The sequence below is a fragment of the Salarias fasciatus genome, chromosome 5 (assembly GCF_902148845.1).
Source record: "Salarias fasciatus chromosome 5, fSalaFa1.1, whole genome shotgun sequence".
NCBI lineage: Eukaryota > Metazoa > Chordata > Actinopteri > Blenniiformes > Blenniidae > Salarias > Salarias fasciatus.
Window position 1 is genome coordinate 17,859,639 of NC_043749.1, and position 14,519 is coordinate 17,874,157.

The following is a 14,519-nucleotide window of genomic DNA, read 5'->3' on the forward strand; positions in this document are numbered from 1 at the left end:
TATTTCAAATCTTTATATTTCTATTGCATTACTGTATGCTTTATAAAGCACTGTGATTTGTACAGAAAGCTGCTATAAAAATAAATGTGCCTTGCCTTACTAAATGTGCAATAGAAAGCAATAAAGTTGCCCGTCTGACAGTACAGTTGGTTTCTCAATCAATTTATTAAAGTTGCTTATTCGTTTCGTGGTGTACATTACCAAACTGAAGCAAAACAGAAATAGAAACACGGTATGCGAGCTCAATATATATACAGATAGAATGAACTTACAATGGTCAAAATAAATGCAATACATTAAATATACATATTTCTCTTCATAACTTGGTGGTACAGTGAAATCTCCTCACAAAGTGCTATTTTCCAGATATGCATTATTGTAAATAGATTTTTACCGATGAGACTGAAAGGTTAAGGAGAGGCAACAAATAGCCACGAGCGTTTTCTCTAGCAATAGTCAGAAGTCAGGGCAGGTGTAGCATTTGTAACAGCAGCTGTTGTGTTGGCATTGTGTGCACATGACGGCCAGGTAGCTTAAATGAAAACGGTATCATACAGCATGTACAGCCGGGATCTGGCCACATCAGCATGCAAGCACCCTCCTCTTCCTCATCCTCTCTGCTTTTCCCATTCCCATTAGAAGCATCGACCAGTAAAACACCTTGTGAAAAACACACGAAACACCACTAGCACGACACTTTTCATTCCAAATTGAGATTCGCTCTAGTAGCACGCATTAGCATTGTTTAGCCCGTCCTCCACTGCAAGACAAAGGAGGCCAAACCACTGGTGACAGACAGGGTTAGAAAAAAGTCTGCATTGCAGAGAACCTGGAACTTTCAGGTCTATAAACTGGCTAAAGGGTGCAACTATCCCCCCCTGATGGAAGCAGCACAATAATGAGCATTCGAAGACAGGAACATTAAAAGATGCCGCTGGAGAAGCTCGACGGTGCCATTCTCTCCGTCTCCTGTTGCTTTCAAACACATGGACGCCTTTTGAATCCTCCTGTGTGTGTGTGTGTGTGTGTGTGTGTGTGTGTGTGTGTGTGTGTGTGTGTGTGTGTGTGTGTGTGTGTGTGTGTGTGGAGTGAGAGAGTGGGTGGGTTGATGCGCCAGTGTGCCTTTGTCCATGTGACAGTGTAGGCAGTGGATGTCACACTCTGGATTGGGCTGCTAGTTGTTAGTCATAATCCACCACGACGCTGAGGAAACACAGACAGAAAGAGCGAGGTCACCTCACACCAGAACGCTTAACAACCATCAATCTCGTCGGCACGTCGATCACCATTCAGTTTTTTTTTGAGTCCATTATCTGGTCTGTGATTCAGTCCTTTTCAAGCTGTGACTGAAGCAGAGGATCCTTCAAGAATCGAACAATGCAATCAAAGCACAGCGAGACTCATACAGATCCTTTTCAAACAGGTTTTCAAACCAATTCATTTTAAAGAGTTTTAAAAAAAATTACTGTTTTTAGTTACAGTCCAAATTTAATCTGTGGACAGTTTTTTTTAATGGTAATCAAGTCTAACATAACAATGTAGTTAACTCTAAAGCATTAGTTTGCCGTCCACTTACAAAATAAAAAGTTGATAGAGTTTTTATTTGTGACTTAAAGCCAATTCAGTGTTTGAGTAATACAAAAAAAAAAAAAATATATATATATATTAGGGGTGTAACGATACACAAAAATCTTGGTTTGATGAGTACCTCGGTTCTGAGGTCACGGTTCGGTTCGGTACAGTACGAGAACAAAATGCGAAACCAAAAATGTCTTGTTGTTCATTTGGGTGTTTATTATTTATAAACAACAATTTACTGTAACAACTTACTGTTTAATACAAACAGGAAAATGAAATATATGCAAATTGCTGCTTAGTAGTAAGTTAAATAAAATTATTCGCGCACCATCAATCCGAACGCGCCGTCTCTCATGCTGCATTTGGGCTCACGCGGTGCGCTTTCCACGCAGGCGCACTGATCCACGAGAAGCTTTTCCGGCACTCTCGACTGTTTATCTGAACCTTTATTACAGATTATTTATAGGAAATGAGGCACATACATTGTCAGTACATTATCATTTAGTATCAGAGTTTATTTAACCTTTTTTTTCCTGTTTCTGAATCGCGGGGACGGCGGCCCAATGATTCGATTTTTTTCATTTCTGCCTGCAGACCTTCTAATCCCTCCCGACAGACTCTGCTCCCTCCGGCCACCAGTGCCTCAGTCTCTGGATGTCTTTATAGACGGAGCTACAGCCTGTTCGCTTCACACAGTCCCTTTTCAAAGTCAGCGTCTGTCGTGTTTTGTTAGCTGTGGCGCTCCGGCGCGTGCGTATACCGACGCGGCCTGCACGCATGTGCAACACATGGCTGCGCGCGAACCGTAGAAAACAGGAATTCAAGACTATTTTTATGTCCCAGGGACCAATGCACAACGTGGACACACGCGGACATGTGAAGCATGGACGAGGCTGCTAGCAATAGCCATTATGCGCACGAGCTGCAGGTGTAGCTGCACGTGGTAGAACGTAAAAGACATGCAACGTCCGGCCGGTGAGCCAAAACAAAAAAAAAAAAACAAAAAAAAAAAAAAAAACCCTCCGGCCCGTAAACTAACCCGTGCACAGCCCTATACGTACCACACCGAACGTCTCGTACCGAAACGGTTCAATACAAATACATGCATTGTTACACCCCTAATATATTTAATTTCTGGTTCCTTGATTGATTTTAATTCAAACATTATATCAAGGATAGAAAAATACAAAACTGTAAACAGCAGACTGTAAACGTCTGATTAATACAATAAAAATAGCAAACAAGTGCAAATGCTTGCTTCTTTTATTGCAACTTTTTTTTCTGATAGAAATGTTCACTAATCAGAAATTTCCTAAGAGATTGCTATTTAACCGTGGGATAAATAAATTAAATAACAAATTGTATTACATTTCAAAGTTTATACAAGTAGTTGCAGAAGGATGCAGTCTGGAAAATGAGCTTGAGACCCTTGTGTGAAACAGCTGCAGCCCAGTTAAATATACAGTACATTCAATCATTTTGAGGGTTTCAGCCATTAAACCCTCCACAGCACAGCATCGCCCTCAGGCAACCAAAGATTTTCTTAAGTCCAGAAATCTAATACACATGTTTTTGCATCATCACACTCTATCAAATTAGACCACAAAAAAAAAAAAAAAAAAAAAGTACAATCCACTGAGACGCATCGCTGAAATGCATCTTCTTTTGTTCAACACTAAAACAAAGCAGTGATCTGGAGTGATTTTTATCATGCATCCTCCAAAATGTGTAGTGGAGTTAAATGCCAGTCTGATTGGACAGGTTCGTCCTGAAATGACTTAAGAAGGCAGGACATTTAATGTGATGATGACACATGAACACCCATGGAAAAAAAAACAACAACAACTACTTAGGTTTGCGTTTCATCGTAAATAAATTTAGTCATGTCAAATGAACTGACTGGAATGTAAAGTGCTACAAACCTAAAAAAATGATCATTTTTTTGTTTCAATTTTTTAAAATGCAGAAGAAAAATCAGAAAACAGTATGAATCTGTTCTTACAGCATTTTTTCAGGAGTTATATTTGTCCTCAATGACTTTGATTGATCCGATTTCTCAATTTCAAATGTGTATTGATTATCTAACGAGTCTCTGTTTAAATGTGCTGCCTTGTTTTGTCATTTGGATTCTTTGTTTTTCAATAGGTGATGTATTTTGTCCTGTTCTTTTTGCCCATATTCATTACTGCAGCATCATTCAGGCGAACAAATGTTATACTTGTTTCAAAAAGCTTCTCCAAAGGGAACCGAAACATGCTCTCTTGTGGTTTGACTTTAATTCTCCAATCAAATACTTTTCCATCATCTCAATCTTCTGAGGCTTTCTGGGTATAATTACCTCCATCATGCATGCATGCATATTCACCAGGAATGCAAATTCAAATTACAGAGACAAATCAAGCAGATTGAATGAAGGTTTGCAGACGACTGCAGGAATGGAAGGAGTTTGAGTAAAACCTAAAAATATCACATTTCCCTCTTCAGAAACAAATGAAACTGATCAACGTATGAAAAAATGATTAGATCTCGTCTGTGATTGAGTTTATTGATGCTCCAGTGTTTGATTCTTTACATTATTGTGGTACATTTGGAGCCACATGTCCTCACACAGCCAAACGATGGCAGATCAAGAGGAAAAAAAAAATGCCCATAATGATGTCTGAGGGTTCAAACGGCCGTCTGCTGGTGCAAAATCCCTCCTGGAGGAAAAGAAAGGAGTCCAGAAACTGTCAGCAGGGCAGAGAATAACAGCAGCGTCTTCCAGCTGAATGCTACGCTTTATTTATCCTTCAGTTATTGATTTCAGCAACGACCCCTTCCTGCTCTACTGATGTGCTCCTCATAATCTATCCCTCCTCTTCCTCCTGATCGGTGCGGCGTGACTCCCCCCCCACGAAGCCCCTGCAACCAGCCTGATGTGAAGGAGCTTAACGGCTCCTTCACTGGAACTACATCGGTATTGAGAGATCAAAACTCAGCAAACACACAGCTTGCAGGCAGATAAATCCCCACATATGCTGCAACCTTCACTATGTGCTGCAGGCCGAGTTTAAACAGGAGACGGACGCTTTGCTCCATCAGGACACACACTTATGCACAAATACACACAGTATTTAATATCTAGTATTTAAATATTTGCAATTGCTTCAGTAAACATTGCATCTCATCTGCTAAAAGTTTGCATGTGTCATAAAAAACTGACACACTCGTCTAATTTAATAACTCCAGATTACATATGACAGACGAGCAGAATGCCATGAACGATCAATCATCAGTGTCGCTATATCTTCTCATTTTCTAAAAGTTTTTATCTCCTTCTCTTCCTATAACTTGACTGATCACTTAACCTAAAATCGAGATTTATCTGTTTCACATGTTTGATTTTGGGCTTGTGGCGGCTCAGTGCTTCATCCAACCACTTAGTAAACACGTGAAAAAAAAAAAGCCTCATATGAAAACTCCTGTTTGTATTATCTTAATTGTTCCTAGTTGAAGAACTACAAAATGCATCAAATAAAATGTCACAGATACTATTAATTCTAAATATCCAGATTAGAAACACATATTATATAAAATATGACAAGCACAAAAATTACATTCATGCCAATGAAAAGGACAGACTGAAGCCTGTGCATACTTTACAGTTGATGTAAGTCTGATTGAATTTTTTTCAGAAGGAAAAAGTAGATTGTGTAAAGGTTCACAGCCTTTTGCAATCTTTCCTTGAAGCAAGCCTCGAGGCTAATTTGCTCAGAGGTGGGTTTTTTTAAATATATATATATATATATCTTCCCACTTTTGACTGCTTTCCAATATCAAAATCCCATGTTTAATTTACAGAAAGGGTTGGATTCATGTCTGAACCAGTCGGCGTTCGCGGACGGGAGTCACAGATGTGGAGGTAAACAACCACGTACAGTATCCTAGCAACGGGCACAACCCGTGCAGCCCACACAGCCGAGTCGCCATCTGCATCCGATGCAAAAAAAAAAACGGTAGAAATATCAATTAATGATCCTGCTTTCTGAAGTACATCTCAAAGTGTCCCTGGCAACAAATTGAGTGCATGTCAAGCTGGGAGCGAGGAGTCATGACTGCAGCCTGCGCAGGAGCGGCGGTGATTCATGTAATCGCTCATCTGCTCAGGAGTCCATGACGAACTCAACATGAGACGTGCGTCACTTTGCTAAACAAGCTCGTATTTGACATTTAAATCAAACAGGAAGATACTTCACATTATGTCCTGCGATGTTTGTCCGTTCACGTAACACAAAGGTGAAGCTAGTTCTTTGTGATGTGCTGCACCACAACGTTCCCAAAATTCTATTAATTTGAGAATTAGACGGGGGACGGATTTTACAGTTTTCTTATCAAAGCAATATTTCGGAACCAATTTTCTTGTCACAGGTTACAAAACTAATTTCCGTCTGAGTGACACAGCAAATCACAATGAAAAGAGGTTTAAAAAGCAGCGAAAATGACAGATCTTAGCAGAAGAGATCAGTCAAGCGGACAAAAAAAACTGAGAGCTGCTCTCGCCCTGCTTGCTCCAAAGAATTTGGGTCTAATGTGCAAAACACCGTGGGAGATTTTTACATGCCAGAATCTGGCCTCATGACTCATGAAAACACAGCAGTAACCAGATTAAAGATGTTTTGATGCCTGTGGTCCAATAAAATCCTGGCTGTCTTTTCCACAGGAAATATCAGGATATTTTTCAAGGACATGGATTTAAGGTTCAACAAGACAATGCCTTTCATGAACTTTAAAAACTGGGAAATGCCTCAATATTACCTGAAAAAAAAAAAATCAACATTTGATATGGATCTGTTTGTGGAACAGTGTCATTAATTCTATAAATGTCTGGATGAACAGATACAAACCTGGGAGCAACATAGTAGAGACGGTTTCAGCGTCTTCCAGCATGTCGATGACGCAGCGCTGGAAATCTTTACTGCTGTTGGACTGAAGATAGCTGCAGAGAGCGACACAAGAAACAGCTTAGAGGGTGTTTGACTGAATCTTTACCTGAGGGGAAAAAAAAACCAAACTTTGTGTTGTTCTTCTGGTCAGAGATGTACAGTAACCAGCAAATAATAAAACGTCTAGCATTATTGTGAAAATACTATTATTATTTTTTGGCTTTATTACCAAACACCAACAAAAATAATTAACATAATTAAGGATATTTGCATGGCAAAGGCTATTTAAAATCTTTTATTGCATTGCTGTGTGTGTGTGTGTGTGTGTGTGTGTGTGTGTGTGTGTGTGTGTGTGTGTGTGTGTGTGTGTGTGTGTGTGTGTGTGTCTTTGAGGATATGTGCAAAGTGAGAGATGAGCCATCTGTTCATCTTTACCAGTGGGGAACATTTCCATCAAAAAGTTAAGAGTGCCAAACAGTCTGCCAATATCTTACACACACACACACACACACACACACACACACACACACACACACACGGACTGACCTCATCCAGGAGATGCGGTCTTGCCAGAACTCATACATTATGTAACACGACTTTCCTGGGAGCTTCTGAACAGACACGCTGACAGCGGGACGGAGAGCGAGGGTCGAGAGAGGAAAGGAGAGAGTACAAAGTGAATCAGAGTTTGCACTCAGTGAGGGTGAATTACGGGAAGAGGATTTTGACTCCTTCGGCCACTTTTAGCAAGGCAAGGCTCGTTTCGTCAGGTTCGAGGAAGAGTCAGTGGTGAATTGTTTTTATGAACTGGAGTACTGTGAAAAAAAAAATGTCAACAGATTCTCGTAGTCATCCGTCACTGAGATCACATTTGGCATACGGCATAATTCGATACTCCAAAAGCTGCCGCAGCAGGAGGGCCTGGCTTATTGTTTGAAAGACAAACGACGCCGTCTGGAAGGGAGCGAAGTACTCACTGCAGGTTGTCAGAGTGGGCAGAGGTGGCGTCGATGTAGCTCTTCAGCACTTTGCGGAAGTCGTCCAGATCGTCATCAGTCACTGACATCTGCCTCTGAACTAGTAGGATGTTCTGTGGGCAACACGACGGGAGACGGAGATGAAGCGAGATGACAACAAGTCTCTGCGGGAGCAGATGCTTCTTAGTCCGTCTCTGATGTGAGAGCATTTTCTGATGTTTACCACATTTGGTTAAATCTCACATGCGACAGATATTCAGGAGATGAGGTTTAATATGTGATATGCAACAAAATCATTTTAACCCAACACAAGCAGGACTGATAACAATGAATTGAAAAGTAGCTGATTCACTTGCTACGAAAAAAAAAAGTTTCTGTAAAAGTAGTTTGTGCATCACTTTTAATTGTCTCTGTTCATGTAGTTGCTATGACACGTTAGCTGAGCCGTCAGCACTGTGTGGGTCAGACTGATTCACTCATTAGGTTCAGCTCAAGCTCCATCAGTTAGCCGAGAGTCCGACGGAGGTGTCAGATGGTGTTATTTTGGTGTGTGTGTGTGTGTGTGTGTGTGTAACTTAGTCAGTCACGATACTTTCAAGTGCGAGCGCTGTCTCCTGCAACGGGGGATAAAAGTCACAGAGATCCTGCAGATCCTGGCCGAATGGTGACCATGTAACAGACAACAAATGAGCTGACAAAAACCACCAAGGAAAATGAATATCTTTCTGAGACAGAGATGAGCAGCATCTCCGTGTGGACGGCCACAATGTACTGGATTATCAAAGGATTAATGAGAACTGGACAGCACAGGTTTCACACCAAGTATTTTAAATCAAAATGCACGCAACAGACAATTTATATGTTAAAATGCATTCAATCTCACAATATTTAGGGGGAAATTCCAGTAGATATTGGATTTATGGTCTAATTTCTGCAAAGACTAAAGAGTATTTATTTGTGATATGCTCTGTACTCCTTTACAATCCAAGCTCACCTTGATGTTAACGATAGAAATGTTTTTACTTCAGTCATATTATTATTCAGTTTTTCACTTTTGTGGCTCAGTTTGCGTGCAGGTCTCATTCTTTCTTGTGACAAGGAAGAAACAGAAAAACACAATGACAGCTATACTATAAAAACTCTGTTGCTATGCCAATGAGTAGATCTGTCAGAGCAGGCAGTTCATAAAACATAAAGACAGCAGTAACAGCTGAGAGATTTTTTTTTCTCTAACGTATAAAGTCATGACGACAATGCTCTCTAAAGATCCCATTAAAACAAATTCAAACCTCTCAACTGCTGATTTTTATATCAATTTAAAGGCATTTTGACGTCAGGAAAAGTGCTTTTAAACATAATGCTTTCTGCCATTCATTACTCGGTGCATCTTCGCATATAGATCATCCCACAAAAGGCAGAAATTCAGGAAGGACTTGCATCCGGTGGTGAGGGAGTCAGAGCATTAAAAAAACCAGTGGATGAAAGATGTGACCTCGAATACAGACAAAATCATGAACAGCACAGTGTTTTCACAAACAGTAAATCGTGCTAGATGTTTGGCACATAAATTAATCTATTAGCATAAAGCCCTCCAAGGATTTTGTTAAATCATTCGTGTCAATTATGTTGTGCATTTATCAGATACGAATCCTCTGTCTATCCAAAATCACATCCCGGGCAAACGTTTCTGAACTCAGGCCCATAAATTTCAATTTAAAAAAAAAAAAAAAAAAAAAAAAAAAAAAAAAATGAGGAAGCGACGCTGTGAAATATTAATGCAAAATTACGAGATTGAGTTGTTTATGCAAAGATTGCTAAGACGGAACTACTTACTAAACATTGCGTCTGGGCGTAGTGATTTCAAAAGAAAAAGTAGTTCCCAGTATTTGCTTCAGTGTCGTAACGCTACAATATTATTTGTTGGTGTTCCACAGCGTAGTGAATGTGCGGATTATAACGTGTCCACCAAAGTGTTTTGGGGTTGCTGGATTTTATATATGATGAGTTTGACGAGGGGAACCAAAAATACCATTCACTTCCATTGTGTCCGTCCCGAAAACGTTCCCCAACTCATCTCTGAATAAACAACAGCTCGCCCTCACAAAAAAAGTAAGTATGCTGTTCGAAATGACTAAGGAATTGCGCTAAATGGGCCAATTTGCCAAAATTTTGAAGTATCCCTTCAATACAAATGAGGATGAGAAGCTATTTCGCTTATGGTAAGTACAATATCGGCAGCATAAAAATTATACTATATATCCAGATTTAATTTAAACATCTCAATTTTTTTTCCAAATGTGGTTGAATTAAAAAATGACTTGTAAATTGCATGTTTTAAATTACAGCTTTTCATTCATTCATCAAACTGGGCTGTATGTTGCTCCTTAATTAACATGAGATTTGTTTCCACCACTCCTCGTCAGAGTCATTTAGACCGACCAACTGCTTGAGAGGAACATTAAAGAAGCCTTCCCACTGCCTGCTCTCCCCACCGTCCTCTGGAAGGAGACAAAATACAATTTCCTCTTCATTTTAATTTCATTTCAATCATTGTGTATCCTTTAAATTTCATTCTTGAGCTGCTCGTTTTGTCATCGTTCTTAAACAATAACGGTTCACACTGGATCTGAACTGAGGCTGATCTCCAGAGCACCACGTGCACATCCTGTCCTCCACCCCATCTCACTGAATAACGGCTGCAGTGACTCACTGTGGCACTTGAATAAAAATCCATTTGATGCCTTCGCTTATAAGCTTCATCTCACAGACCTGAATCTGCCTCAACGTGTTGCTTCACAACGATTATATATGCAGCTTTTTGTGTGTGATTGGCTCAGCTGTCAGTTTAAAAACTCTAAATTTATTTGCTTTTACACTGAAAAATGGGGGATAAAATTAGACACACAACTGCTTTATGGTCTCAGTGTATTATCTTCAAGAAACAGCAAAGGAAAGAGTTTGCTGAGGCAGCTACTGAAACATCAGTGCACATTTTAACACAAAATGTGAAAATAATCTGGAGAATAAAACCGAGTGAATGACAGTCAACATATAAGTATTTTAAAAGTGAATATGCAAGACTGCTGTGGCCTCAAACAACTCCTATTCTAATATCATTATGATTAGCCAAGTCCAACGGAAGCAGAGATAATGTGCCCTCTGTATTGTGTATCCCTATATTTTTAAATAAATATGCCAACTTGTAACACCAGGCATCACTTCATTATTGCGCTTATAAATAGTTGGAGTAAACCGTCACCAGTTACCCGTAACAACAGGCTGCACTCTCACCTGTCTGTGGGTGTTTCCACGGCATTTCCGCCTCTCCAATTGATCACGAGCGTTTTGTTTTCCATCCCTTTGCGAGCGCGTGTCAGATGTGTTCACACTTATAATTGAACCATTTACAGATGCGTCTCTTTTGTTACATCCAGAGCCCCGTCGTCACGATTTAACCTGGAGCTTTTTTCAACTTGTGTTTTTTTGATGAGTGTTGTGATGTTTATAACTAAAATGAAGAACAAACTGAAAGTTTGAGCACTGCAAAGCCTTTTATGGGGAATAAGGTGAAGAAAAGACTTTTTTGGTAACACATTTTGCCTGGTGGAATAGTTCAGAACCACCTGTACATGTTAAGGAATCTCAAAAAAAAAAAAAAACAACTTGTAATTAGAATAAAATATTTCAAATAACAAAACATTTGTAAATCAATCACATACAGTGACCTTGACATATCTGCTATGTAGACCCAAGTATGTATAAATAATTATCCTTGAGTGCTTCAATTGTTTGAGATGTTTCTTTTTTTTTTTTAACCAATCAAACTCCGAGCTGGAAAGAAATCTCTAAACAGGTCAAAAATTGTCACTGAATGTCTTCAAATCCTTGTTTTTCCATGATCCGGTTGTCTCATCTCAACCACCACAAGGTGCGAGTGATGTGCTTCATGGTTATTCACTTGATAAATTTGAAAGAATAATACTGTATTTAAAAGAAAAAAGCATTGAAAGTGACAAAATGTGGCAGCTCTACAACTGATTTTTTTTTTATTTTAAATAATATGTATTGTTACTTTTATCATGGCAGTCAGTAATCAAACCATTAATGCTGTATTTTCATTAATACTGCCGCTTGATGGTGAGTCTTTCACAATGTTGATCAAGTCACTATACCGGCCAGAGCTAATCAGAGCCATGACCATTTTAAATGAGACTCGCTCAGTTCGGTAATAAATGTGTCATCTCGCTCTCGGCTCTGACTTACAGACTTGTATGTGCTGGCCAGTGTGTCCTCCTTGAGTGGCTCCAACTTGGGACTCTGAAACAAGAAGATAATAGTAATTACAGAAAGATCCTGGCGTTTCGTTGCATCGGGGTAACAGAGATCAGTGGAGGTACTGGAACAACCATAAATTACTGCAATTAAACCGTCCGAGCCAACTCGGATGAAAAAGAGAGGACTGTCTGCAGGCAGCTTAATAAGGCTGCCTTACATTTCTTGGCCAGCTGGAGAAACAGGATAAATCTGCTTATTAGATGAAAAAAGAACGAGGATAACAGATGACATTTTTCTTTTTGTTCTGCAGGTGTATATGTAATATCAGTTTTTTTTTTCTCTGAATATCTATTTTGCAGTTTTTGTACAGACAGATGAAGGTTACATCCATTCATTAAAAAATGGCAATAGGTTATTAATTATTAAATAAAATAGGGGTTGAGTGGCAAAGTAACCACACTATATTAAGCATGTGGAAAACATGCAATTGTTAGTGTTCTATGATCACATCCATCAGAAGTAAAAAATAAATGTAATTCCATGTATTGTGCAATAAATGTAACAACAGAATGAGCTCTCGGCCGTAAAGGTTACGATCCGTGTGTGTGCCTGATTTTACACTGGAAAACATAACCTTTGAGCGAGAAATCCCATTCTGTTGCGTTTGAGAAAGCGTCGAATGGGAGCGGAATGGACAGAAGGGGTGTGTGATGGTGGCGGCGCCGCCGCCGAGGTGTGTGGCGATGGATATTGCTCTCAGAACAACATGCCAGTCATGAATTGCTTTGATATTGCATTCGGAGTCCCTCCGGGCTGGCAAAAACAGAGAACTGGAGAGAGAAAAATGCTTTGTGAGAGGCTGAAAGGGGGAGGAAGAGAATGGACATCAAAAGGTGGGAGTAAGAGGAGTTAATAAAGAAAGGAGATGGAGCAGAAGATGGGCCGGGAGAGCGTGAAACAGGGGACGGGTCACAGGATGAGACAGGCACAGGTGACTGTGCTTTGTGTTCGACACGTACAAGGACCTGCACAAGTCCATTTGTGTTGTTCGTTCTCAGTATTCGCCGTTACAATACGTCGCCGCACCCTGCTGCCTGACAGAACATTCCTCACTCTGTTCAGCCTGCAGGTCGTTCTCCATTAAGTCTGGGCGGTCAGCTTAAATCCACACGTTGGAATTAATGTCGTGACTGTAGGCCGTCTAACGCAGAACAGAGGTCTAAAGGTAACGCTGCATTGAAATGAGCAGTCCAACTTCTCATTACTTCTAAAACTTCAACATTCTGCACTGCAAAGCAAATTATCTCGTGCATTCAGTCTTTCTTTATTTGCATATTTTATCCATTTTTTTTTTCTCCAGAAGTTTAATACAAGGATCATAATTAATTCATTTTATTTTCCTTTCTTATTTTTAGATTCATTCTATTGCCTGCTCTTCAGTGGTAATATATTCAGTGTTGATGATTGTATTTGTATTCATGGGAAAGTTCTGCATTATGTATTTCATCTATGGGTGATCACGGCGAACAGCGGGCCACGACATTAAGGCTCCCCGCTCAGAGATTCATCCATTATCAGGAATTCATACAACCTTGATGATACAGAAAAGACAGTTAGAGGATAATAACTGAACATGTGTCGTCTGGAGATCCCAACACTATAATCATCTGCCTTTGTCGATACTTTCATGATATGATTTCACATCTTGCATTCCTCCACTAATCAACAGAATCACTTCATGACATCGTTCCTGCCACTGAAACCTCTCCGTGATGCCGCCATGCCTCACTGTCGGGTTGGTTCTGGCCTGGTTTCCTCCAAACGTAACATCTGGCATTCAGTCAAAGAGTCCAATCTGTCTCCTCGGATCAGAGAATTTTGATTCTCGTAGAATGGGAGATCTTCAGATGCATCTTTGCGAACTGGCGGGCTGCCATGTGCTTTTTACTAAGGAGTAGCTTCCATCTGGCCGCTCGACCGTACAGGTCTGACTGGTGGATTACTGCAGAGATGCTTTTCTGGTTTTTCAATGATTCCTCCTGTTTTCATTATCTTTCACATATCGGGGTTGTTTTGAACGTTGTCGCAGTTTCTTTTGTTTTTATAGTCTCTTTTCCTTTTTATCATTTAATATTGTTATCTCAATCCTCTGTGTGCTTATCTTCATCAAAGTTTGTTTATTAATCTCAGAATTTTTCATTTTTCATGGTTATTGAAACTCGTGGAACCTCTGTACAAGCCCTTTGGGCTTCATTCCCTCCTTGCACCATTTTTGTCTGTGTGCTGAATAGATAAACTCAAACTGAGGTGATGGTTGGTTTTCTGGAAGCTCTACACCTGCACTAATGCACATCTACAGCAGCTTGCCATCAACGTTTATAAGAGAATGAGGGACACAAATGCACCAGAAATGAATATTAGGTGAACGTGGCAGACGCAGCAGGATACACACTGCTGTGTGACTGGTTATGAGAGCATTCAGTGGTTTCATACCTGGCATTCCAGTTTATCCAAGAGTTGCTGCAACCTGTTAATCTGGGAGCACCAGTTCTCTCCGTCTTCCATGCTGACGCCTGGGGGAGACAGTGAACCATCAGCTGGTTCACCTCAGACCCACCAGACATACTATAATGTAAACTTAGCTCTGTGTATGTAAAACACACTGTAGCAAACATGACACTTGAAAAACTGGAAAAATAAAAATAAAAAGCAAAATTAAGAATTTATTGATATAAAGTGAGTTCCTGATAACTACGAGGTGCTTCCT

At 40.0% G+C, this 14,519-nt stretch overlaps 1 protein-coding gene across 1 annotated transcript in view; it reads right to left on the minus strand.

The window, feature by feature from the left end:
* Positions 1–1,048: 1,048 nt before the first annotated feature.
* Positions 1,049–14,519, minus strand: part of necab3 (N-terminal EF-hand calcium binding protein 3) — a 39,144-nt gene continuing 25,673 nt past the window's right edge. Inside the window, exons 8-13 of the mRNA XM_030091230.1 lie at positions 14,246–14,325; positions 11,741–11,794; positions 7,478–7,590; positions 7,047–7,124; positions 6,462–6,553; positions 1,049–1,203 (exon numbers count right to left, since the gene is read on the minus strand). Of these exons, the coding sequence (XP_029947090.1) occupies positions 1,175–1,203; positions 6,462–6,553; positions 7,047–7,124; positions 7,478–7,590; positions 11,741–11,794; positions 14,246–14,325 (446 nt within the window). The 3' untranslated portion in view covers positions 1,049–1,174. The remainder of the gene's footprint in view (positions 1,204–6,461; positions 6,554–7,046; positions 7,125–7,477; positions 7,591–11,740; positions 11,795–14,245; positions 14,326–14,519) is intronic.